We start from the raw sequence: 27,466 nt of genomic DNA on the forward strand, positions 1-27,466 counted from the left end.
GTGGTCCAAGTTGGACCAAAACTTATAGTGGTGCAAGTTAAATGAACCCCTGAAAGATATAGATTAAGCTCACAAGGCGTGAATCACAAAGTGGGATGTCAGTGAGCATTTATATATTAAACTGGTTGGTGAGGGCAAACATTCGGTTTTAAAATTCATTTTTTTTAGATTCAGTTTAAAATTAATTAAAATATAATTTTATATTTTTAATGTTTAAATTTATTAATATCCATGCAGGCATAGTGACAATGTTGCACATCGTTAAGAAATTGCCAACTGAATGAAATTAGGAAAAAAAATGAACGGGGGCTACGAAATCATAAATGTAAAAAAGTTGAGGGATCAAAATCGTACATTTTAAATTAGGAGGACCAAAATTGCACAATTGTGAAAGTTGAGGGCCAAAAGCACAATTAAGTCTGATAATTATTTAAATATAAACTTAAATGTTAAATTAATTTTGCCTACATAATACTGCAACTCAGACAATACTCCAAAGTACTTCCTTCAACAAAAAAAGAAAAAAATACACACCAAAGCACCAAAAAAAAAAAACTCTTGAACTTTATGTAAGGACAAACTAAAAGGTCATAATTTATGTGTTACGAGAGCCTAGAGGCCTAGATACTTGCTTTTTCATCACAACTCTGGTAAACCCAATGGATTCAGCGATGGAGACCGGAACTGTTATCTACATTTTTACTGAAGGTGGAGGTGTGCTCCATTGTATGAAAGCTTATAGCTTGCCCCAAAGCTTGTTTTAGATTTCCCTAAAGTTTAGGGTCTCAGAGCAACAGTGAGTAATCAATTATTAAAAAGTTGAAAGGAAAAAAATCAAAATTAAACTAATTCAAAGGGAAGAGAAAAAATACCAATACAAAAATGTGTTTAGCTATTCTTAAAATCTACCATCATTGTCATTGCCATCGCCATCATTATGATAATGGCACTGATGGTCTTGACATCATTGCCACAGCCCCATAGTCTGCATCTGCCGCTTTAGGGCAGCAAGGGTCTTTGACAACATCGACATATGCCCTTGGATGGCAGACATTTCCTCCTTCTCCCGAGATATCTCCTCATGGGCTAGTTGAATATACTGCTGCACTTGCAATACTGCTTGCTCTAACTGTTGTATCCGCTGGCGCAGGTCATCCACAACAGACTGGGATATGCAATAAGCTTTTGTTCAATTATATCTATGAATGAATAGTTTAACCATAGCATAAAACCTATAATAATTAAACATACAATCCTATCCAATACACACGAACATATATTCTAAGGAGCATACAACTGAACATTCATCACAAAACCATAAAAATGTGACCAACAATAGTAATATCTTCTAATATACATTAATAAAGAATTTAAGCAAAAAGAGTATACCTCACAGGAAGAAGGCTGAAGGAATTGAGGAAAAATGGAAGACACGGGAAATGGAGGCAGATGGTCAAAGGAGCCGCCGAACCTAGATAGATACAAATTCCTAATTAGTATAAAGTAATGCAGTTGGCATCTATCCATTACTGTACCAAGCTTGAAAATTCTTCAGAACATGAAAGGATTGCTCAGACAGTAACATCATGAAAGGATTGCTCAGACAGTAACATCCACAACTTTGCATAAGCTCAATTTCCTTATTTTGCAACTAAGAGTGCATTTTAATATTATAACTCTAAGGTTCTGACCAATTACATTTAAAAAAAAGGGGAAGTAAATGAAAATATCAAGACCATATGATAATTTGCACCAGAATCGTCAAAACAATCGAAACCCAGCTTTCAATCAAACAAACATATAGGTTAAATTTTATGTGTCCCAATACCTAGATTCCTGAACCCTATCCCCTCAAAGAAAATCAAACTTTTGACTTCACTCCTTCAATTACACCAAATTTTCTTGAACTGTTGGAGGGGTGTCATGCAAAGATGATGGTAGAGGAAAGTGTCTGGGGACAATGGTGAAGGGTAATGTACGACAATGGCAAAGGTGAAGTGTAGTTTTAAATTTCCAAACATTTATACTAAAAATATTCAAAATTCATTTTCTATTCCCTTTAAATCTCCCCTGAATTGAAAAGAGCCACAACATTGAGAGGATGAATTTCAGCCCTCTCCATTCTCCTTTCCTACCCTCTAAATCACATCAAAGAAGCATCCACAGAAGGTTAGGAACAAAATCACATCAACAAAATGTGAACTTGCAAGCAAAGAAGCATGCAGTACATGCAACTCCCAATGCGCAAACAAAAGACATTTAAAACTTTGGCTTCTTTGCAGCACCCCACTTTTCCTTAACAGTCTTGTTCTTCAAGGACTAGTTATTGACTAAGAAAATCACATGATAAACTATAAACAATACTATGTGTTAGTTTGGATAAGCCATTCAATAAGCACTTAGAGAGAAGAAAACTTTTGAAATAATACTACAAGGAGTAATTTTTTTTTTTAAAGAAACGACCACAGAAATTGAAACAATATCGACATTTTTCTTATGTAGGTGGAGATCCTTTTTTTTTTTTGAAAGATGTAGGTGGAGATCCTGTATTCACAAGTTTTAAATAATTTTGCAAATAACTTATTATTTATTGTTACAAAGATCGTATGAGCTAGATACTAATTTGAAATGGTCTTACATGTGATTGTATTTTAGAGCACACACAAGCTTTTTCTTATGTTAAGAGCTAATACATTATCTGAGTTGCAAAGCTTCTATGAGCTATAAGCAAATTCAAACTGGTCGACACATTACACAGACATTTCCATGGAATATCAGTTAGACTTACGCACAAAAGAATCTAGATTATGTGTTTCTCCAAGACTCCAACATCTAATAACTAGTTCTGCATTCATGGTTTCTTCAACATCTAAGAATTAGCTCTCTTCCTTTCATCTCACCAACCTTCATTGATCTCAAAATAAAAATTATTTTCAAACCACCAACAACTGCATTTTAATTGAGTATCAAATATCATTTCATTATACACTGAGTCTAGCTTTGGCATTTCTTCAGTATATTAGTTCTAACTTTCTTGACACGAACCTTCATTCACCTAAATATAAAGATTTATTTCGAACCACCAATAAATTACTTTCATTTTATATCGTTAATAGCTATAGAACATCCACTTAAGTTGTGTTCGAATAAGTGATTATTATCATAATAGACAATCAAATTGGAGGAGGTCACACTAGAAGTTCCTTGAGCAAGGAATGAACCTGCAAGAGTTATGAGGCAATGATGGCTATACTTCTTTATTCAGCTTTTGCTAAGGATTTTGCTACAAGCGATTGCTTCTTGGACCACCATGAAATTAAATTGAGGCCGAAAAGGTACAAGCACCAGAAGCGGACTTGCGATAATCACCATCTGAGACCTAACCCTCATAAGAAAATGCATACAAATATAGTAGGGATCTGAGATGGGCTGGCAGCAAGGTTAAGCCAAAATCAATTGTTCCCTTAAGAGCATCAATGGTTTAACCATGATGCAGAACAAAAGAGCATATTCCTGCAGCATTGAAATTTTCTAGTTGGAAGAGGACAAGGCCGGCTTAAGAGAGGGGTGGGTTCTACTGTAGTGAGCAATAAGTGGGGTGAAGTTGAGGCTTTACAATGCCAAACTTGGGCTGTGCTTGCATGGGCTGAGTAGAAAGAGGAGGAGAAGACAAAGTAGGACAATAAACAGGGTAGTTGGGATCAATGGTACTCAAGGAAGTAGTAGATGAAGGCTGTGGAGTAGGTGCACGGACAGATTGAGAGGAAGTAGAGGATTTGATGCATGTTGCCAGGAAACCAAAGGACTGAGAGCCACACAGGAAAGATTGCACATCAAACACTAGAGTACAGGTTGTTGGAATGACACCAGGAGACATTTGGGCGGGGAGAAATGACTTGATGGAGACTTTTTTGGTGGAACAGATGGGGACTTGGACTCACGAAAGAGTCAACATTTCTGTCAAGGACTTTATACCCTGTGACATAAGGAGTAGCCCAGAAATGTACACAATGGACCAATATTGTAGTTTATTAGAGTTATGAGTTCTTAACATAGGGAAACAAGCACAGCCAAAGACCTTAAGAAATGTATAATTTGGAGTTTTGCGCAGCAGTGTTTGTAAGGGAGTTCGGGGTCGATGCTTCATGGGACAAAAGTAGTTTATTAATGAGATAAATGGAAGTATGACTTATATTCTATATTGTTTGAAAACTGACAGTTTCAGACCTTTTTTTGATGAAATAAATCCACTTGTAGTTTACTTAAAATATAAACTTACACATAACAAGTATAGCCCATAGAGAACTGCACAGGGGATGTCCCTAAAATCACAGAAATGTAATTCAAGAGGCTCAAAATAAGCTGAGGGAGATGGAAGTGAGGGTAGTTTGTGAGATTTTCCCATACAACATGAAACACAAAACTCCACGCTATTAATATTCGATGCTGAAGTGTTATGAAGATTGAGTGCATAAACCAAAACATTAGAATTGACATCGTCAAGCCTACTGTGCTACAATGAAAGTAAGGTGGAAGAGTGTGTAAACTGTAGATACAATGTTATTCACAGAAGCTGAGTTTATCAAAGAAACTCGCCACAGCTTGATTTGTAGGAGATGAAAATAATCGATGAGGCATGAAGCCTGGGTTTCACTAAGGCAATGGTATATCCTCAAGTGGACCTACGCTCAGCACTAAGCGGCCGGGAAGAATATACCTCTGCGGTGGCGGTGGAGAATGTGAAAGTGAAACATTAATCTCCATGAAGCAGCCTTTGCAAGATCTAGTTGCCATGGTGGCAGTGTATATATACATATATGAAGGGGGAGCCTTGGCGCAACGGTAAAGTTGATATCACATGACTGAAACGTCCAGGTTCAAGTCCTGGAAACAGCCTCTTGTGTAAAAAACATGGTAAGGCTGTTGACAATACACCAAAATGGTGGGACCCCCTTCCCGGACCCTGTGTATGCGGGAGCTTTGGTGTACCGGGCTGCCCATGTGTACATAATCATAATTATACACACACACACATACATAATGAAGGAATTTGGTGTTCAAAGATTACTGAATCTGATTTATTAGCCTTGAGAGAGCATTGAGCTCTTATTCATACGAGGTTCCAACAGAATCTAACATTTCTAACCGAAACTAACAACTCTGCAGTATGTAACTAAACTAACCAACTTCCAGCGGCTACAACAGATATAGTGTAGCATAAACGGTGCATACGATTAATAGAGTGAGTATGGTAAGCTATATCTCTATCAAGTTGTACTACTGGATACAATCATCTAGTATGCATGTGCAATTTATTTCTTTACGAAAGGGACTTACTTATCGACAGATTATTTGTTATAACCATAGACACATAGGGAAATAAAAATAGAGAAGGACGCAAAAACCAAACCAGTTATAAGAATCTCTGATTAAAAAGTTGAATGCACATTTCACCTTGAGCAATCTACGATGTCAACTTCTGCCGACGGTGAGTTTTGAATCAAAAAGTCCACTATTCCATCAGGTATGGGTGAAGATGGTTCCGGCCCTGCTTTAACTTCTTTCTGTAACTTGGCCGTTCTCAGGGTCATGGATAATCCGTATGAAAGTGGTTTTAGTTGTACTTTAAGTGACTTCAAGTTACACAAAGAAGTGAGCTTATCCTTCAACAAATCAGGAATTAGAGAAAGAACCTGAACAATGAGAGTTAGTAAGTTAGAAACAAACAAAAAGTATACTTCAAAGCAAGTCTAAGTAAATCCTCAAAAATGTCAAGTTAAGGTACCTGAAGAGTACTCGCAGAGACCGTCAATGATTTGATATTAGCAAGCTCTAACAGCCAGCTAAGCAAAACCAAAGGAGGCTCAGTGTAGTTAGACAACATTTCTGCATCAATATTCACTTGTTTAACCGAGGAAAGATTGCTCCCACAAAGTTTCTGATAAGGGGTTCCGGTAAACGCAAATGTGCTAAGACTTGGGGCGGATAGTTCGATTTTGTAAACATCGGAAGAATGATTACGCATAGTCAAATTGACAAGTGTCTCACTTAATATGCAAAGAATCTGCGCATCCTTCACCGTACAATTGTCAATGACCAAACTATTCAACTTGTTAAAACCCGAAAAGGGCTCAGTTCGGCCTTTATCATTAGCACAAAAGACGAAATTCCCTAGATGCAAATTGGTTAACGCCGGCAAATCCAAAGATTTCGGAAACAACGTTCTCCCATAATTATGCCTCCCTTTAGGTGAAACAGAAAGCTTAAGAGACGTTAAAGTCCGACACGAAGAAACACAAGGCAGAATATGACAAATATCCCCTTTCACAGAAATTCCCAATCTCTGCACATTATGAGAAAAAGCATAATTCACAATTCTCTTAAGAAGGTGAGGCTCAATACTACCTACACGTTCAAAATCAAGCTCTTGCAGCGCAATTGTTCCATCGCGATGCGACAAAATCTTAGAAACAAATTTAGTAAAATTCTTGAAAGTTGAAAAATCAGATGAATGCAATACAAGAGTAGGAACACATTTCCAAACATTCTTCCATCTATTCGATAAAATGCAAGTTCTAACCGCTTCTTTCGCGTTCAAAAACGATAATATATGAAGAATAACACAATCTGGTAAATCACTCAGATTATCTTCTTCATTTTCTTGCTTTAATTTCTTTGTTTTCCGCGGTTTCGGCGGAATCGTTAAATCATCTTCCGACACTGAATTTGACATTGTTATTCAGATAATTATGTACCTATGTATAAAAAGAATCGTAGAATTGAATGATTATAACGGAAAACGAAGCGATTGTGAAATTGAGAAGAGAAAACCTAGATTATGAAAAAGAGGAATGAGAATTTGAATACCTTGGTGAGTGAGATGTGAGTTCTGATCTGATGAATTACAGATCGGAATGGAACGCCGGATGGATAACGACGAGGCTGCATAGAAGGTGTTTTTTCTTTCTCTCTATGTTAATGGAGGAATCATCGTTGTTTATCATAATATGACTTTTTTTTTTTTGGAACTGCCAAATTGAGTTTTTTGGATTGAGCGATAAAGGTTCTCCACCGTCATAGATCCCAGTCAGCAGCCTAGTCATCATCCGATCATGATTAGATGGACTATATTATATAAAAAACGGGAAATCTTTGTTTATCCATCGGTAAAAGGTGGGTAACACTGTCCAATTGAATTGACTCAATCAAAATCATGTATTTATATAAAGTTAAAAATAATAGAAAACAAATAAATAATTTTAAAAAAAAAAATCAAAACAAATACAATAGTTGATTATTGTAATTTTTTGATTTTTTTTATAATTATACATTTTATAAAAAGTAGCCAAACGATGATGTAATATAACTACATACCACTCCATTTCACTCGATTCAATCTTATGTATATTTTAAAACGAGCATAACGAAATGGAATAAATATTTGACTATTACTTTTCCCACCTTGTGCCCTTCTCACGCGCCCTGGAAAAATGACTAAATTACCCTCCGGAATACATATTCCGGAATATTAACTTCCTGTCCGGATTACATATTCCGGACTCATTCGAAGTATAAAAGGGCGTTCACCCCCCATTTTTACAGTTTCACTTTTCACTTACTCTCTCCCTCCCTCTAATCCCAAAATCGGAACTGCAAAAATTAAACCAAAATCGGTGAAATCTTGCTCAAACGGACCGCATTTGAATCCTTGAGGAACATCACATGGAAGGTTAGTTCAATTTATGTATGCATGCAAGTAATGTGTTCGGATTCTGTTATCAGGACAAGGGGTATTTTGAGAAAGAAAAAAAAATAGGGCTCGCGAGGAAAGACACAGGGTGGGAAAAGTAATAGTCTAAATATTTCATTTCAATGTTTATATGTTGTATCGATATAGGGCTGAAAAGACCCAACCCAGTTATTTTGTGGCTCAATATCAAGTACGTCTGAGGCACTTACCTCAACATAAGAGATGACGCAACACAGAAATTTAGTCCCAACTTGAACCTAAAAAAACCGACCAACTTAGTATAGATTCTAGATGCCTTCAGCGTCAGCTAACTATAAAATAATAGGCACTAAACAGTTCCACATATCAAGGAACTCATTCAAATTAGATACAAACTCCAACAAATTTAGCTATAGCTACAGAACAATGTTATCTTGAATTTACGTAAGCAATGACTATTGTACCGAAATATATCAACTGTAGTTTTTTTGGAGAAGAATATGGAATTTGATATGATGACAAATTTCATGTCCATAGCAACATAAAAAATGATCCTTTTTCTTTAATCTAATTGGCCAGACATAGATTGATTTCCCAAATTCAAGAAATTCTTATGGCAATTAGCATGACTATTTCCTTTTTTTTCTTCTTGTTTTTGAGCAACATGCTATTTCTCTTCATTCAATTTTTGGTTCAACAAACATGCCTATAGAAGAGAGAGAACGTATGCAAAGACACCATTACTTGCATCATAAATAGAATCCCTGCTTCTATTAATATAAATATATGTACTAGTTATAATCTATCATACAAATTCATAACAAAACTTTAAAACAAGATATTCAATAAAAGGTTCCATAACATAACTATAAAATCCAAAACAAGCATAAAAACACGTCTTAGAATTGTTCAACAAGTACCTTAAAGAATCATATGACCATAAATACCATAAACAAGTGTTAAGTGGGTCTCATCACTATCGCCACACCACATATACAAGCAAAGTTTTATCCTTAAAGTCTATATAGCCATCCACGTTTCCTATCTTTAGACATGGCCATAAACATTTCCCTCCAATCAGGATCCTTAAATTTTTCCAAAGCTTTCCCATAGATGTCATCTGAAATGTCTTCAATCTCTTCAAGAGCAACCACACACTTAGTAAGAGAGCAATCTTTTGTTACATGTGAAGAACTAGCCTCCACAATCTTACCCCGTTCTACAAGTGCTTCTCCTATCTGACGTGTTGTAGACTCTTTCCTGAATATATGATCTTTTACTTCAATCATTTGCTTCTCATTGCATGTGATGCGCTCCACTTCTTGAATATCATTGTTTGAACTATCATCATCAACACATACATTATTTGCACTCCCAGTGTTAAAGTATTGATTATCGAGCTCATTTTCTTTATCGGTATTTTGTTGGTCTTGGGTAGATGAATGATGAAGTCCTTCAGTTTCATTATTTTTGTTGAATATGATTTCCAACAACTTATAATGGTCGCACCCTTTATTTTGAAACTGAGATGCTTTATCATGTGTCTAAAATAATATAAGCATATTGTCAATACATTAACATTATTGGCAAATAAAATTAATATAAATCTATTCACAAAACCAATAAAAATCAAACAAACCATACCTTAAGATAATTTTGGCAGACCTCTTCACTTGCAGTAACAATGTTGGTTTCTGCATTCCACCCAAATTCTGTGTTTTGCAAAAGTGAATAGAACTCGTAAAACATGGCTCTTAGCCTATGCATTTTAGCCTTTAGTTGTTCCTTATTATAGGAGCAATTAGTTGTGGAATTCAACTTAGCAGTCATTGAGGTCCAGGTTCCAGTATGAAACACACCATTTTGCATATTTCCTTTTGTAACTTCATCAACCATAATTTCGATGAAAGCTTTAGTTACCAACTCAGGCCAAAGTGTTGAATCACTGTTGTCAACATTAGTTGTCATCTATCATAAAAACAATCAACAAACGTAATGAGACACAACCTGGAGACAGCCATGATAATAGAGCAAATCATATCCTATATCAATTTAGTTCTATTTATCATTAAGAAATTAATGATGTAATGTTTATTATACAGTATCAACGAGGAAATCATTTCCTATATCAATTTAGTTCACTTAAAAAGTGCTATTAATCAAACATTATGAATAACAATGTAATGTATATTATAACAATTAACAATAGATTCCTATCAATATCAGCCCAATGTTCATGTATCTTAACTTCCATCCCTTTTATTCTTAACTCCCAGCTAAGACATTACAATAGAAAGCAAGGGGAAAAAAGGGGCAGCATGCAATTGAAGGACACATGAAAAAGTTATTATAGATGGATGCCTCTGTCATCATTATTTAACAATTTCTACATGAGTAAATAGCAGACAAGGGGTTTCTCCAATAATCTAATATGCTATCTCATTCTCAAATAACACAAATGGAAATCTCCACATGAAAACAACAAATGGCACCCAAGGTTTTAGTAACAGAAATTCAGAGGATCCATCAAAATACAAGTTAGGAATGAATGTTACCTTTTCAGTGCAACAAAGATGAAGATTAAGAGGTGCAGCAGAAGAGGAGGCAGGCGCGTCAAATTGCGAACGATAGCTGGTGTTCTTCACACCCTGTATGGATTCTTCAACCTGATTAGTAACAACCAATCACAAACTCTTAATGATGCAATGTTTATTATAAAAAAACAAATAACAATTGACTCCTATCAATATTAGCACAATGTTCCAGACAAGCATACAATCACCTCATTCCTCAGCAATATGTGATATTTAGCAATAAATACAATGTTTCTAGACTGTTGCTTAAGCAAATATTGTTTCAATGTCATGTATCTTAAACTTCAATTACTTTGATTCTTAACTTCCGGTTCTTTAATTCTTAACTCCCAGCTAAGAAATTACAATAGAAAGCAACGGAATAGAAGGGGCAGAATGCAGTTGAAGGACACATGAAGAATTTATTATAGATGCCTCTGTCATCATTCTTTAACAATTTCTACTTGAGTAAAATGCAGACAAGGGTTTCTACCATAATCCAATATACTATCTCATTCTCAAATAACACAAATGGAAATCTTCACATGAAAACAACATATTGCACCCAAATTTTTAGGAACAGAAACTCAAAGAGGATCCATCAACGCATGTGAAGAATGAATGTTACCTTTACAGCGCAACAGAGATGAAAATTGAGAGGTGCAGCAGAAGCAGGAGCAGTAGAAACAGGTGCGGAAGAGGAGGTGGCAGGTGTGGCAAATTGCGAATGGTAGCTGGTGTTCTTCACGCCCTTTACGGATTCTTCAACCTGATTTGTAACAACGGATGACAAACTCTTAAAGATGTAATGTTTATTGTATCAACAACAATTAGCGATTGATTCCTATGAATATCAGCACAATGTTCCAGTACAAGCATACAATCACCTCATTCCTCAGCAATATTTGATATTTAACGATAAATCAATGTTTCTAGATTGTTGCTTAAGCAATTGTCGTTTCGATGTCATGTATCTTAACTTCCATTCCTTTGATTCTTAACTTTCAATCCTTTAATTCTTTACTCCTAGTTAAGACATTAAAATAGAAAGCAAGTGGAGAAAAGGGACAGCATGCAGTTGAAGGACACAGGAAGAATTTATTATAGATGACTCTGTCATCATTATTTAACCATTTCTACTTGAGTAAATTGCAGACAAGGGCTTCTACAACAATCTAATATGCCATCTCATTCTCAAATACACAAATGGATATCTCCACATAAAGCAACAAATGGCACCCAAATTTTTAGTAACAGAAAGTCAAAGAGGATTCATCAAAATATATGTGAGGAATGAATGTTACCTTTTCAGAGAAACAAGGATGAAGATTGGGAGGTGCGGAAGAAGAAGGCGCGGTGGCAGGAGATGGAGCAGACTCAGCAGAAGCAGGTGCGACAGAGGAAGGGGCAGACGCAGAAAATTGTGAATGGTAGCTGGTCATCTTCGCTCCCTTTATGGATTCTTCAACCTGTTTAGTAACAACCAATCACAAACTCTTCTTATGGTTGTTAAATTTGAATTTATCAAAGCTCAGATTCTCAAAAAAAATTACCACACTCAGTTACCTTATGGTTTTTAAATAACTACCTGCTTAATATTAAAATTTCTCATGTAAGTTGTGTTGATGTTAACTGTCGTCGAAGGCGAGTTTTGTCGCAGGAAGTCAACTGTTCCATCAGGTATGGGAGATGGTTGCAAACCAGCATTAAATGCCTTGTTTAACTTAGCAGCTTCTTCAGGTGACTTGGTAGCTGCCTTGTTTAACATGGTCTCTTCCATCAAATCAATAAATAATTGATAATAAATTGGTACCAGTTCTACTTCCAATGACTTCAAGTTACACAAAGAAGTGAACTTAACCTCCGATAAATCAGGAACTAAGGAGAGAATCTAAGCACAGAAGAATAGTGATGAATTAGTATCATATTTATGCAAGTCAACTGAATTTTAATAAAAAAAAAATGTATCTTAAAAAGAAAGTAAAAATAAAGGTTTAAAACATGACAAGGTACCTGAAGAGTAGCTGAGGTGACTCTCAATGATTCTACATTGGCAAGGTCTTGCAGCCAGCTTAATAGAACCAAAGAATAATCCTCCATAGCCAAAGCATAATCCTCCGGAGCCAAAGAAACAAATGGATTGATATATACTTTTTTAACAGAAAAAAGACTGCTCCCACATATTTTCTGAACAAGCATACCAGAAAAAGTAAAGGTACAAAGACTAGGAGCAGATAACTCGATTTTGGCAATTCTTGAAGAACAATAATGCATCGCAAAATTGACAAGTGTCTCACTTGATATGCTAAGAATTTGAGCATCTTTTACCTTACAACCAGAAATAACCAAACTATTCAACTTGGGAAAGGCGGAAAAGGGCTCAGCACAACCGTTTTCACCACCGCAAAAGGCCAAATGTGTTAGATCTAAGTTGGTCAATAAAGGCAAATTCAAAGATTTTGGAAATAATGTTTCTGTTTGATTACCTCTATGGTTAACTATAAGCTTAAGAGATGTAAGAGCATGACATTTAGAAACGCAGCTCAGAATGGGACAACTGTCAGCAGTGACATGGATTCCTAATTGTTGGATGTGGGTGTTATGGGAACAAATATATTTTAAAATCATTTTGAGGAGGTAAGTCTCAATCTTGCCATGGCGCACAAGATCGAGAGAGTGCAGTGCAGTCGATCTATCACGATTAGCCAAAATCTGAGACACAAATACGGAAAAACGCTTCTTAGTGGAAAAGTCTGAGGAATGCAATATAAGAGTAGGAATGCGTTTCCAAAGATGTTTCCATCTTGTAGACAAAATGGAAGTTTGCACAACAAACTTTGATTTCAAAAACGACAAAATGTGAAGGATAACACAATCAGGTAAGTCACTCAGCCTGTCTTGATTCTCTTCATTACCGCGCCTTACTCTCTTATCGGGTGGAATCATTACTTCATCCACTGAATTCGACATTATTCGAGTAAGTCCGTAAGTACCTAAGAAAGCATACAAAGAAAAACAAAATGGAATTATATTCTGCAATATCAATATCCAAGCAAAGTAGTGTTTCGATAGCAATGGGAAACTATTTGGGGGAAAAAAACCCTAGTGATTTAGGTAAAAATTGATTTATGATTTGGGAAAATGTTCAGTATACAAACATTATTAAGTTTCATGCAGGATAATGATTTATGGGAAAAATAGAGAATGAAATACCTGGCGATTGAGGTTTGATTACTTGAAAATTGGAGTCAAAATCGGTCTGCACGGGAGGGAGGTTGATTGGAAAACTGCCTACGACTCGCGTAATGGAACGATGCATGCGAAATTTGTGGGATATGAAGGAAATTAGAAACAAGTTTTTTTGGTAGATTTGTGCTTTTGATCCATAGCAAATTTGGGTTTTAATCTATAAATAAAGAGAAATGATATTTTGACAACCATTTTTTAACAACTTTTGGACAACTTTCTCTCTCATACTCACATGATGTTGTTATCCTCTCTCTTCCTTTTTCTCTCTCCATTGTTTTTGACCAATAAGAAGTGAGAAAAACAAGGTTGTCAACAAAGTTGTCATCAAATGGATGTCAAAATATCATTACTCATAAATAAATTGTTTTGGTTGATGAAAGTAAATTTAAATATTAAAAAAAGAGTGTAACAAAAAAAAATATGAGTATATATATGTCTATTTTTTTTCCCTTTATCCTTTGAAAAATGTAACAAATTAAATGAGTATATTTATACTTACTTTTTCATTATCCTAACTATACTTTTAAACAATTTTTTTTATAATAAAGATTGATGTTGATGTCATTAAAAAAGAAGAATTTAGATATTTTTTTTATATTGTTGGTGTTATTGAAATATATAATCATGATTAGGTTGATTTGTTATAATTTTTGAAGCAACAAAAATTTATATTTTTAGTTTCAATAAAAATCAAAATTTCATAAAAATAACATCGTTTATAATTTTCAAACGTTAACGCAGTAAAAAGAGATTTTGCTCTTCTAATATTCCATCTATCTATTCTCTAATTATGAAACTTAATGTCTACCAAAAATACAATCTTACTCCTTCTTAATTTTTTGACACGTCATCAAAATTATATCCTTTTGTGTCTTTTGTTTCAACCTCTCCCTCTATTTTTTCTCTTTTAAAAACAAATTAAAACAAACTCATTCGATAAAACACACTAACTTAATCTTTTTTTATATAACAAACAAACTTAATCTTTTATTTCCTAATATCTATTCTCTAATTATGAAACTTAATGTATACCAAAAATACAATCTTACCCCTTCTTAATTTTTTGAGTCGTCCTTAAAATTATATCCTTTTGTGTCTTTTGCTTCAACCTCCCCCTATATTTTCTCTCTTAAAAACAAATTAAAACAAACTCACTTGATAACACTCTAACTTAATCCTTTTTTAAAGAACAAACAAACTTAATCTTAATCCCAATCAAAATAAATTTTTCTATAATTCAACTTCTAAATATCTAAAGAGTTAAAAACAATTTACAATCTATTATCTTTCTCTAATTATTAAAGTTTATATAATTTTGTAACAAAAAAAAATTCATTTTTTTATAGTTAATTTTGTAAAAAAAACATGTGATTTTAGTTACAATAACCAAACAAAATAAATCATGATTTATTTTTATAAATTCTCTTAATTAATAGATATCAAAATCACTTTTATTTTAATTTGTAACAAAATGGGTCCTAATTTTTTTTAAATAGGTGGTTTTTATCATGATAAAAAAATCTATAAATTATTGAATGTCATTTTTTTTAATTCGTAACAAATTTGTCATATATTTAATTTACATTTACTAAAAATAAACTTTATGACGTACATGTGATTTTATCTCATCGTGTGTTTCTAATAAAAAACATTAATAAATACATTTCACTTATGAATAATATAAAAAATATAGGAAAAACATTTTAAACCAATACTTAAAAGAACACGGGAAAAAAAAGAGTAATTAAAAAAGAAAAAAGCACAAGAATTATTTTTGACAAAAAAAAAGCATAGGACTATTTCTCACTTATACATATTTTTACAACTAAATTTAATCAATTATATCCAATTGAATGATCACAAATAAGATAACTTTGAGAGAGTTACAAAATCTTTCTCATTTATAAATTATACACGGGTTAATATTTATTATGAGAAATACAACTACTTTACATAAATTTACACATCTTCAAAATTATTTCTTTTGTATAAATGATTTTCATACATTTTTTGGTTTATCTTAATGTCATATTATAAAATTATTATTTTTAATCGTTATTCATTATTAATCATTATATCCTTTCAAAGAATGACTATAAAAAAAAAACAAGACAAACATTACTCTCTAATTAATTAGACATTAACCAATATTGTTGTACAAATCATACATGGGACAACAATCAGTCACATAATAATTAGTTAAATTGATTTTTTTTTATGTATTGTATATAGGCATGGTAACAAAACCCACCCGTGAGTACTCATCCGAACCAAACTCAATTTGACGGGTTTTTCCCCGCTTTGACTCGGTTTGAGTTTTCCCCGATTTCAAAATACGGGTACGGGATGAGTAACGGGGATATAGGTATACCCACCCTGAACTCATACCCAAACTTGTCCTGAATGTAGAAAATCATTTTATTGCCCCCTTTTATATAAAAACAAACTCAAACCATAAATCATTTCAGTCACAGAATCAGAGTCTCAGTCTATCAGATGACACTCACTTCTCATAGTTCTCTCTATTCTCCATCACCATAGCCATGATCTATCGACTATTGTCGTCATTTCTTTGCAAGATAATGCATTGTAACATTGTGTGTGAGGTAGAAAATACCTCTATTTAATTAAAAGAATACTATCCATTGCGGGGATGGGGTGGGGATACCAGAACCCGTTGGAGACGGAGATGAGATTTGATTTCTTATCCCCATTCGATATGGGTAGGGTAGCGGGTAAGTATATGGTAGTAGGGTATGGGGACGGGGAAGGTAAAACTTGTCTCCACCCGCCCCATTGCCATGCCTAATTGTATCTTCTAAATAATAGTGGGAGTAATTATAATATACTAATTAGAAATTGATATAACAATCTTGCACGATATACATATTTATTGTTTATAAATTCATATAAAAATAAAAAAAAATGCTAAAAAAATTACAAATATTTTTCAATGATATATAAAAATCACGGGGCTTATTAACGTCCCCGCTATCATTATTGTGATTTTATCATTTATAATATTTTCACATATTTTTAGTCTACCACTTTATAATATTTAATAACAACTATTTCAATGATTTTATTATTATCTTCATCTTTATCATTAATTTTTTTTTCTTATTTCTCAATGTAAATAATATTGTAACTGCGTTGTGACGCATAAATCACGATTTAAGGAATAGCCCGTGCGGAGCACGGGCCCCGTGCTTAGCACGGGTCTGTTGCTAGTTTTACACCATCTTCAAAACAAATATCTGATTTTACATATACTTTTGTATATCTCATGCTCCATATTTTTACTCTAACACCCATTTGAATTAGGCTTATTTTGAGCTTATGCAAAACAACTTATACAAATAAATGAACAGCTTATACAAACAAAAAAACCATTAAAACAACTAACCTTTCCCTCAAAAAAAAATTAAAACAACTAACCTTAAAAACAATTAAATATGTTAATTTGTTAGGAAAAAACTAATCTCAACCCATATATCTAAGCTTCAAATCCATTTCCCTGAACAATTAAATTATATTCTACCATGCAAAAAACATAATCAACTCAAATCAAACAGCACTACGAACATCCTTACATTGAGGTCCATTAGGGGTTGTTGCTACTTGCTATAGTAGCAAGTGGTAGCTTTGGCTACCCTAATTTTTTATTTATTTTGTTTTAATATGTAAGTTTTATACTCTGCCACCTCAATCAGAAATAAAACTGTTAAACTTTAATTTGATTTATTTTGACGTGGTTTATGCATCACAAATAGAGCCATTTGCTTTCAGTAAAACTTCATTATTCTGCTGTGGCAATCCTGATAATGTGTTTATAAGTGGGTGCAATCCTTACCTGGTTTGTGCTGTGAGGATTGCCTCCACTTATAAAGACCATTTCCTTTCCGATGTGGGACTCTTAACACCCCCTTACGACTAGCACTATTGGGCTTGATTCGTGGACATAAATGGCAGGTGACCCGATAACTGAAACCTGATAGCAGGTGGCCCAATGAATCTTGAAGAGGCTCTGATACCATCTTAGAAATCGTGGTTGAGCCTAACACAACCCTACAAAACCGGCTTGTGAGATGAGGGTAGGTGACCCAATAAATCTTAAAAAGGCTTTGATACCATCTTAAAAATTGTGGTTGAGCCTAACAAAAGCAGGACCAGTATTGCTTTAAATAGTCCTTTAAATTGTTAGATACCTTTAAGAACCCAAAAAATGCGAGTATCATGTAATTACAGTATCAGATACTAGTCGTGCCTACTGAATGAATGGTATTAACTCTAAACATTAAAATTTAAAACTGACCTCATTTTGGATTAGGTGCATTTACCAAACAAATAGCTACTTATTACTTAATGGACACTTGAACCTTACTAAACAAACCTAGAAAATGTTTCTTATCTTTATCGGTGGCTGAGAAGCAAAGTTATAATGTCTTCCTCACAGCCATCAAATAGTTGGGAATTGATTCACATGCCATTTCAACCATAACCAGCAGCTGTTTAGCCATCAATTCACCCCGTTTCTTATTGATTGTCATGCATGTTTTTGAACGAATAAATAACAACCTCAATCTAATATTATGTTTTCCAAATAGACAATAGGCAGTAGGCATAATATTTCAACAGTCACTCAACTAAAATAAAGGAACTCAAAATTTAACTAAAACAAGAGTGCCTAAATTACACTTTATAGATCAGAATGACTAGTTGTGATGTCAACTTTGGTCGACGGTGTGTTTCGAAGCAAGAAGTCCACTATTCCATCAGGTATAGAAGGTGGTTCCAAACCCGCTTCAAATGCTTTTCTTAACTTGCCCGCTTCATCGGGTGCTTTGCATCGGCTTTCTTTAACATGGCATCTTTTAGTATACAAGATAAATCTAAGCTAAGTGGTTTGAGTTCTATTTTCATAGACTTCAAGTTACAGAAAGAAGGGGGCTCAACCTCCAACAAATCAGGAACTAGGGAGAGAATCTAAGCAATAAGAAATGAGGGTGAATTAGTATCAGTTAGGCAAGTGAGTTGATTCAAAAAAAATAGAAATAAAATAAAGAATCTTAAGATGAATGTAAAATTAAAAGCATCAGATCATGGGAAAGTACCTGAAGAGTAATTGAAGAGACTTTCAATGATTTTACACTAGCAAGGGCTTGCAGCCAGCTGAATAGAATCATAGGAGGCTTCTCCCAATTTGAATACATTTTTGCATAAATTTCCACTTGTTTAATATAAGAAAGATTGCTCCCACATATTTTCTGGTTGGGAGTCCCGTGAAAAGTAAATGTAGAAAGACTTGGAGTAGATAGCTCAATTTTATCAAATTTAGATGAATTATAATGCATAGCAAAATTGGCAAGTGTCTCACTTGATATGTTGAGGATATGTGCATCCCTTACCTTACAACCACGAATGACCAAACTATTCAACTTGGTAAAGACCAAAAAGGGCTCAACACAGTCGTTTTCACCACCGCAGAAGGTGAAATTACTTAGATCCAAACTAGTTAATGCTAGCAAATTCATAGATTTCGGAAATATTGTCTCGGAACAATAACTAACTCTAGGGTAAACCGAAAGTTGCAAAGATGTAAGAGCCTTACATGAAGAAACACGTTGCATAATGAGACCACTATCATTAGAAACAGTGATTTTTAATTGTCGGAGTTGGGTGTCATGGGAACAAACGTAACTTAAAATCTTTTGGAGGAGCCAAGGCTCCATCTTGCCAATATGATCAAAATCAAGAGAGTGCAGTGCAATTGAGTTATCACGAAGAGTCAAAACCTTAGACACAAATAAGGCAAAATGCTTATATGTGAAAAATCTCCCGCAAGAAAAATTCAATATAAGGTTATGAACAATTTTCCAAAGTTGCTTCCATCTTGTGGACAAAACACAAGTTCGAACCACATGTTCCATATTAAAAAATGATAAAATGTGAAGGAGAACACCTTCAGGTAAGTAACTCAATCTGTCTTCATTTACTTCATTATTTCCATTCTCATAGTGCCTTCTTCTCTTCATCTTTTCTAGAATCATGCCCTCTTCGTTAAATTCAAACATATCTCCCATTTTCTATCTGATCTTTCGAGCAGAATCAAAGTCGTGTTCGATTGCAACGGAAAACAATTTAAAAGAAAAACCTAGAAAGTATTTTGAAGTCTCAGCGAATGAGAAATACCTTGGACTTTATAAGGCTTCGGTAATCCTTGTTTTCTACTTTCTAAGGTTCGTTAGTTTTAGAATGTTTTCTTTTGGAACACGGAAGTCTGTTTTATTTTTTCTTCTTTTCTTTTTTGACGTTGAAAACAATTTCATTAATGAAAGTCTGGCAATAAATCAAATGTCAAGACTGCAGAAATACAAAGCGGAGTTTCTTCGACCCATATGCAATCTAAATTCTTAAGAGCATATTTAGCTAAATAATGAGCAGCTTGGTTGGCTTCACGCCTAACATGCAAAAAATTTAAACTACGAAAACTATCCTTAAAACTAATACAATCTCGAATAATAGAGCCAACATAGTTGGGAGATTGTTGGTGAGCATTCAACGCTAAAACCACATTAGAAGCATCTGATTCTACTATAAGATTCAGAAAAGACATGTCTTTTGCAAATTCCAAACCCTTCCGCATAGCTAAAGCTTCTGCAACCTCTGAATCTGGTAATGAACATACTTGCCAACAACTAGCACCAACGACAACACCTTCATAATCTCTCACAACAACACCAATACCCACTTATCACCCTCAACCGGACCCGCTGCATCAACATTAAGCTTATAGAAACCACTAAAAGGAGGTGTCCAATGAACATCAGATATTGGCAAAATTGGGCCTCCACTTAGTGTCTCCCCAACACCTTACTAGCACTCTTAAAATTCACAATAGATCTTTGTGCCTTTTGAATAGTGGCAGCCACATCAACATCAGTCCCCTCAAAACATTTCTTATTTCTAGCACACCATATCTCATAACACAAAGCCAGAACATGGACTATAATATCCTCATCGACATCAATGATATTTTCCTCTAACCACTTATGAAAAGGAACATACCTGGAATCATACGAATTAAATACCACATCTAAAGAGGAAGCAAACCATATTTGCTTTGACCAATGACATTCCATAAAGAGTTGTGAAATTGTCTCATTATGTTCCCCACAAAGAACACACAATGGATCGCTACTTATTCCTCTTTTAAACAAATCATTTTTTACTGGTAGTTTTTCATGTAGAATCCTCCAAGAAAAGTGGATGTGTTTTGGAATACTTTTTATTTTCCATAATTTTTTCCACACTTGGTGATTATTGTCCTGCATTGAGCTATGTGAGCCATCTGCTTCACGCCTTGCCTTTAAGAAATGGTATGAACTCTTCAAAGAAAAAGTAGCTGACCGTGAAGCACCCCACACAAATTCATCTTGCAACTGTGAGAAAGAAATTGACAATTGAAAAATTTGTTGAGCCTCAAAAGGGAGAAAAATTTCATTAATTAAAGGAGCATTTCAACATCGAATATCATGGTGAATGAGATCTGAAACAAAACTAATATCACAATTAGGGGGTTTAGGGGACCAAATCTTGTGTCCATTTTGATAAGGAAGCCAATTATCCTCCCATACATTAATTAGACGACCGTCTCTTACTCTCCAAATACCAGTTTTCTCAATGTTTTATTTTCTCTTCTTTGGACCCGAGTCAGCATTGTTTAACAAAGGTGAGGCCCATATTTGGCTAGATAAATAAATTTGTTTAAGGGACTAATTTTCAGTGATTATTAAATTACCCACAACTATTCCCCTAAAAAAAAAAATTACCCACAACTCTTAAGGGTAATTTAGAAACATTATTAATTTGGACATGAAAAATAAGAAATAAACTCCTATTCTGAGTGTGAGGCACTGTCACAATTTTACTTTAATGTATTAAAATCACAATGTCGTAAAATATGTCTTACTCATCCAAACTTGAGTCAAGAGGATATGAGAACCCATCTTGATTAATTGAGTTGGACGAACATATATAACTAAAATATGTCATATTGTTTTTGGGCATACTGAATATTTTTTTTGGTAACAACTAATATGTCATATTTGCTTTAAAAAAAAATAATATGTCATATTGTACAATATATTTATAATTAAATTGAATTTTTTAGGTAAATTTTTTGAGAAAAATATTGAGGCTTAAAGCTTCAGCTTTGGTGTCCATAAGTTTTAGTTCAACAAGTAAAAGTGTTGAGATTGTTAGGTCAGACATAGTGACTGGAGTTCGAATTTCGACTCTCGTCTCTCATGTGTGTGAGTTTTTAATTGTTATAGTCATTTTGACTATCTACCCAAAAATGAAGGTCTGGCTTTAGTTGTTTGGCCCTTATGTTACCTCTGGTTTATAGAGAAGTATTTGAAGGCATTAATTTTTTCGTTCGCCGCCTTATGGAAGACTAATCCTATCTGCTAGATTCAACTTCCATTATTTTTTGAGTTTCCATATCATTGATACAAAATTTTCACTGTCGATTAGCTGTGACTAATCTCCAACATGGTAACTTTTGTTGAAGACGTTCATTTATGTAAACACAAAACCATTTATATACACTCTTCAACAAACACTCATAAAGATGCAATTTGGACTCCTTAATTCATCATAAGCAAAGTCATGTCGACAAAATTAAATGTACTCTTTAGTTCAAGTTACATTGAAGATAACCTTGAACTATCATGAACAGAAAACAAATTTAATGCACAAAACCAAAAGTCATCGATAAACAAGGTCATGCATGTAGCAATGAAATGATACATGAAAGCTCCCAAAATCAAAAGACACTTGTTCAAACAGAGACAACCACACATACAATTGGCAGTGTATAGGACTTGTACATTACAATTTTGTATACGATACATACTCCGATTTGGTAACTAAATAAGTATATTACAATTTGGCTTTGAAATCGGAGACTGTCAGCTAGATGAAGAGGTCGAGTGATAGACTAAACGACTGTCAAATCAAACATGTTTTAGTAAGTCAGCAAAACTGATTTTTTCAGTCACTTATCTTAAAAGAAAGGTTTGCAAAGAAGGCATTGTAACTCGTAATGTGATATGAGAACTCTTCACCACCCCTTATCTACAATAGATGATTTATCACACTAAAGGATGAAAAAGTAACACTATCAATTGTCATTGAAAAATCAATTATATGAAAAAGGTTTACAACTGCTATAAGAAAGCAAATGAATAAAAACTGAATTTCAAAGATTCAAAACTGATTTAAATATTGACGCCTCTGTTGTCATTCTTGAACAATTTCTTCTTGAGAAAATTGCATACAAGGATTCCTACAATTATCTAATATGCTATCCCATTTTGAAATATTACGAAAATGGAAATCTCTACATGAAAAAAAACAAATGGCACTCAAAAACTTAGTGACAGAAACTGATCAGAGGGGATCCATCAAAATGCATGTGAGGAATAATACCTTTTCAGCGTGACAGAGATGAAGATCGGGAGGTGCGGCAGAGGCAGGTGCAAGAAGCAATTGCGGAGAACTGCGAAAGATAATTGATAATATTTGCAGCCTGTTGAATTTATGTATTGATATTTACTTGTTTAACAACAGAACAAAAGACCGCTCCCAAATATTTTCTGAACAGGAAACCCGCAAAAGTAAAGGTACAAAGACTCGGAGAAGTTAAATCGATTTTGGCGGCAAAGTTAGATGAATTATTATGCATAGATAGATAAATTGACAAGTGTCTCACTTGATATGCTGAAGATTTGTGCATCCCTAACTTTAGAACTATGCATGATTAAACTATTCAACTATGATTGATCCTTTTTTTTTTTTTTTATATGTGAATAAATGAAGCATGGACACACACAAGGAATCATAAAGAAAAAGTTCAAGAAACAAAACATTGTCAATAGAGGAAAGTTTAGAAATACCAAAATAGCATTTTAAGATGAGTAACATAATCCTTGTCTTGTGTTTATTAAAATAAAGAGCACTGCTATATGTTGCGATTGAATTTCTCGCGACTAGATCACAAATCAGTATTGTGTAGATTTTAATTCTCAAAAAACTATTAAAATCATAAAATCAATCACCAAATGAATCAAAGTCTGTCACACTATGAGACTTATCCAATTTGATTTTGTTTCCTTGTGCCAACACACCTGGTTGTCTATCCCAAAGCTTATCTCCACCTACCCTGGCTTGGGCAGACCAAATTCTTGATCTTTAAAACCAATTTTACTGTTTCTTTTGGACAGTAAACCATTTCTATCGTTGCCAAACGTTTGAGTAGGTGAACCATTTTGTTGTATCAAGTGATTAAAAATCGTCGTTCATGTGTATGCCACCAAAATATATTCGAGAGTAAAATAAAATATTTTTAATTTCAAAATCAGGGCACACCAATGAATCAAAATGGCAGCAACTCATTCATATAACTAATAACTAATTCGAGAGTATTTTACAAAAGTCTAGAAATACTAATCTCTTCAAGTTGTAACTTACCGCAACCATGGGTAAAAGTAAAGGTACAAAGAATTGGAGCAGATAGCTCAATTTTGGTAAAGTTGGATAAAATACTACATATAGTTAAGTTGGAAGATTTTGGAAAGAATTCTGCACTTTACCCAAATGGAATTCTGCACTTTACCCAAATGGTTTTGCTCACTCCTAAAGTAAAAGTCCAAAATGCCCCTACGCAACTTAACATGCGCTAGTGTATTTTGAACTTATGTTAAGTCACGCTACGCAACTTAACATGCGTTAGTGTATTTTGAACGATACAACTAGCGCATGTTAAGTTGCGTAGGGGCATTTGAGACTTTTACTTTGGGAGTGAGCAAAACTATTTGGGTAAAGAGCAGAATTCTTTTGGAAATACTGCTCAGAATGGGACAACCAGTAGTAATATCCTTGACTGAAAATTTTAGTAGGAATATGTTTCCAAAGATGCTTCCACCTTTTGGACAAAATGCCAGTTCAAACACGATGTTTGGAATCCAACATTGACAAAATGTGAAGAAGAACACAATCAGGTAAGTCACTCAGCCTGTCTTCATTAGACATTATTATTCATTCAGGTGAGTCCCTAACCTAATCAAACATAAAAAGAACAATATGGAATTATTATTATATATTATTTTGCAAACTGGACAAGAAGAAAACTTAGAAGTTCTACAGTCGGGGAATGAAATTAGAAATACCTCGCGATTGAGTCGGGGAATGAAATTAGAAATACCTCGCGATTGAATGAGTGTGGTAAGTTCTGATTGTTTGAAAACTGGAGTCAAAACTGAAAGACCAAAAAATAAAAACTTGAAAAATACAGTAGAAGGATGATTAGGGATGATGAAGAATTACAATATGAAAGGAGAAATCGCAGTGTGACAGAGTGAAATACGATAGCGCCAGAATTGATGTCGTCTTGAGTTGGCAATGGAAAACCTTGATTTGAGAAAAATCAAATATACGATGAGATAACCCTAATTTCCATTTTTTTCGATCAAGCCCTAATTTCCATTTTTGTCGTATCCTATCAAATTTGTCCTATTTTCAAGTATTTTAAGCCTATTTTTTTTTAAGGGACTATTTTCTGTATATACAGTATAGATAAAATGAACCAAAGAATTTTATGAGTAACATTTTCATTTATGAATCAAAGAATTTTTATTTATTTCTTTGATTAAATGAACCAAGGAATTATTTGTCAATTTTAATATTTTAGGAAGAAAAGATGATTTTATTGGTTATAATTATTGTACTAATGTTTCACATTTTATCAAAAAACATATTCAACATTTACTATTATGATATTAAAAAAAACATTTACTATTATGAGTAAGAATTTTTTTTTTAAATGTTAAATTTTAGTTTGACGACACATTTGGTAAATTAAAAGTTAGTTACTATAATTTTTTAAATGATGGAAAATAGTTTTTTTAATATCTCATTTAGCTATTAAAAAAAAGTGTGAATGAGATACTTTACATTCTTTGCAACAATTATTCTAAAATTTATATGTAAAATACCACTTAAAAATATAACTAGATTGACATATACTTCTTCTATTTATTATTATCTCATTATTACTACTCAAATTATGTTTCTTTTGATGTATTTAGAAACTTCTCAGAATCGCTATAAATCTTCTCTCTAACCCTCCACTTCTCCTGTAACACCCACGACGTGGCTTTCGATATCCCGCCAGTTGGATACGAAAGGTTCCCGCCAGTTGGAACGGGCACTATCCGTAAGGATGACCCCACGTTAATAAGAGGAACCGAATCGCATCGGAATGAGAGGGATCCGGAGGCCGTGTAGGTATGAGACTACATGGTTGAAGGAAGGCTTATAAGAATTGTTAGGTACTACCCATATCAACAAGATGCATCTTCTTTTCGGTAGCCATTCCATAAGAACTCCATAGTTAAGCGTGCTTGACTTGGAGTAGTACTAGGATGGGTGACCTACCGGGAAGTTTCCCGGTAAGCATGTGAGTGAGGACAAAGCATGCTGAAAAGACTCGTGTTGGTTTGTGGGGTTAGTCGGCAATCCTGAAAGCAGTCTGGGATGTTACAAAATGGTATCAGAGCAGACCTCTCCCAGTACGGTGTGGTTCGGGGACGAACCAGGCGGAAGCTGGTGGGCTGATGTAAGATTTTTCCTACACGTCATATAACTATGTACACGTGAGTATATATAGGATCGTTTCCACAGGGAGTTACGTTTAATCATAAGCATTTACACAATCGTTCACATTAAGGGTTTGGATATAATTTGTTTGTTTGTAACACTATATCCATATTTGACACTAAAGTAAAAACGAGAGGGGATCGAACTATTTCGCTTGCGGTATAAGATAACGAGCAAGCATAACAGCAGCAATCTCTCGATCGATTAACAGACTCTAGCTTTATAACCAATATTATCACAATCATTTCTACAATATCCTTCGTGTCCAAAGCGACATCGTTATTTCCAGGTTAGCGTTTAAACATTCGTGTCCAAATTCCTTAAACGATAACAAAGTCGATCGGATAACTTAATCGACCGTGTCCAGCCTGATTAAGTATCCGAAAGCATTAAAATCTTGATTAAAAGTAATTATCAAAGGTTTACAAACTTGTCAAGAGTGATATAACATAAGATAGATTGTTATTCTAGTTCTAGATTCAAGAGTTTGTGTCCAAATCATCTTGAATCTCTTTGAAAGCATTAAAAGCAAGAATAACAACAATATTGAATCATTAAGCTAGAACCTTATATATTAAAAGATCAAAAGATTACATAATAGCTTGATTGTTACCTCAATACTACAAAGAAGGTTAGTTACATATAGACATGTAAACTAATGCAAGGAATGAAGGAAAGATGAAGATTCCATGCCAAGATCCTTGATGTCTCAATGAATCTAGGGTTGAATCTACTCCTTAATCACTTGCTTTGTGTTTCTCTCTATGAAATAGCTCTAACCTCTCTCTAGAAATGTATAAAATGTTTCAATGGAATAGTGAATAGTCCTAGAGAGAGGGAAAACTTGTATTTAAATGGGCTAAAAACGTGTAATCTCGCTTAAGCGAGATACATCTCGCTCAAGCGAGAAGCCTAAATATCCAATCATGGCCAATGAAGTCTTGCCACGTAGCCCTGCTCCTTGATGAAGTTGCATCTCGCGTAAGCGAGTTAGACCTCGCGTAAGCGAGGTTGCTTGAAACTTAAACCGCCTTAGAATCCTGCTTGAGCGACATGGAAGCGAGATGGAAAGCGAGATGCTCATCTGATCCCTGGAGAAATCTCGCGTAAGCGAGATGATCTCGCGTAAGCGAGTTTCTAAGATTGCACAAGCGACCTGGAAGCGAGTTGTAAGCGAATGTTTAGTTTCTCC

The 27,466-nt window shown here is 34.3% G+C and overlaps 2 protein-coding genes and 1 pseudogene across 7 annotated transcripts; all 3 read right to left on the reverse strand.

Moving 5' to 3' along the window:
* Positions 1–394: 394 nt before the first annotated feature.
* On the reverse strand, positions 395–7,038 carry LOC146932527 (F-box/LRR-repeat protein At4g14103-like). The gene is made up of 5 exons (XM_085704219.1): positions 6,868–7,038; positions 5,786–6,755; positions 5,455–5,693; positions 1,390–1,471; positions 395–1,165 (listed from the first exon to the last, which is right to left on the reverse strand). Exons 2-5 carry the CDS (start codon positions 6,731–6,733, stop codon positions 965–967), a joined length of 1,470 nt encoding a protein of 489 aa, XP_085560345.1. The 5' UTR covers positions 6,734–6,755; positions 6,868–7,038; the 3' UTR covers positions 395–964.
* A 1,532-nt stretch (positions 7,039–8,570) lies between these two features.
* On the reverse strand, positions 8,571–13,702 carry LOC146932528 (uncharacterized). Of its 6 annotated transcripts, none has more exons than XM_085704224.1 (9): positions 13,516–13,671; positions 12,631–13,295; positions 12,316–12,489; positions 11,891–12,193; positions 11,607–11,771; positions 10,931–11,071; positions 10,285–10,395; positions 9,374–9,697; positions 8,571–9,273 (listed from the first exon to the last, which is right to left on the reverse strand). In XM_085704224.1, the coding sequence occupies exons 1-9, from the start codon at positions 13,619–13,621 to the stop codon at positions 8,743–8,745; spliced, it is 2,520 nt and encodes an 839-aa protein (XP_085560350.1). In that variant the 5' UTR covers positions 13,622–13,671; the 3' UTR covers positions 8,571–8,742. The 6 variants fall into 6 exon arrangements, with proteins under 6 accessions (XP_085560350.1, XP_085560352.1, XP_085560348.1 ...); XM_085704226.1 differs by having other exon boundaries at positions 10,285–10,377; positions 11,869–12,193; positions 13,516–13,639; XM_085704222.1 differs by having other exon boundaries at positions 9,395–9,697; positions 12,316–13,295; positions 13,516–13,702.
* A 4,548-nt stretch (positions 13,703–18,250) lies between these two features.
* LOC146932529 (putative F-box/FBD/LRR-repeat protein At1g78760) lies at positions 18,251–19,586 on the reverse strand (annotated as a pseudogene).
* Between the last annotated feature and the right edge of the window lie 7,880 nt (positions 19,587–27,466).

This window comes from Medicago sativa, chromosome 4, assembly GCF_051527215.1.
Source record: "Medicago sativa cultivar Bolivia chromosome 4, Bolivia_mono, whole genome shotgun sequence".
In the NCBI taxonomy this organism is placed as follows: domain Eukaryota; kingdom Viridiplantae; phylum Streptophyta; class Magnoliopsida; order Fabales; family Fabaceae; genus Medicago; species Medicago sativa.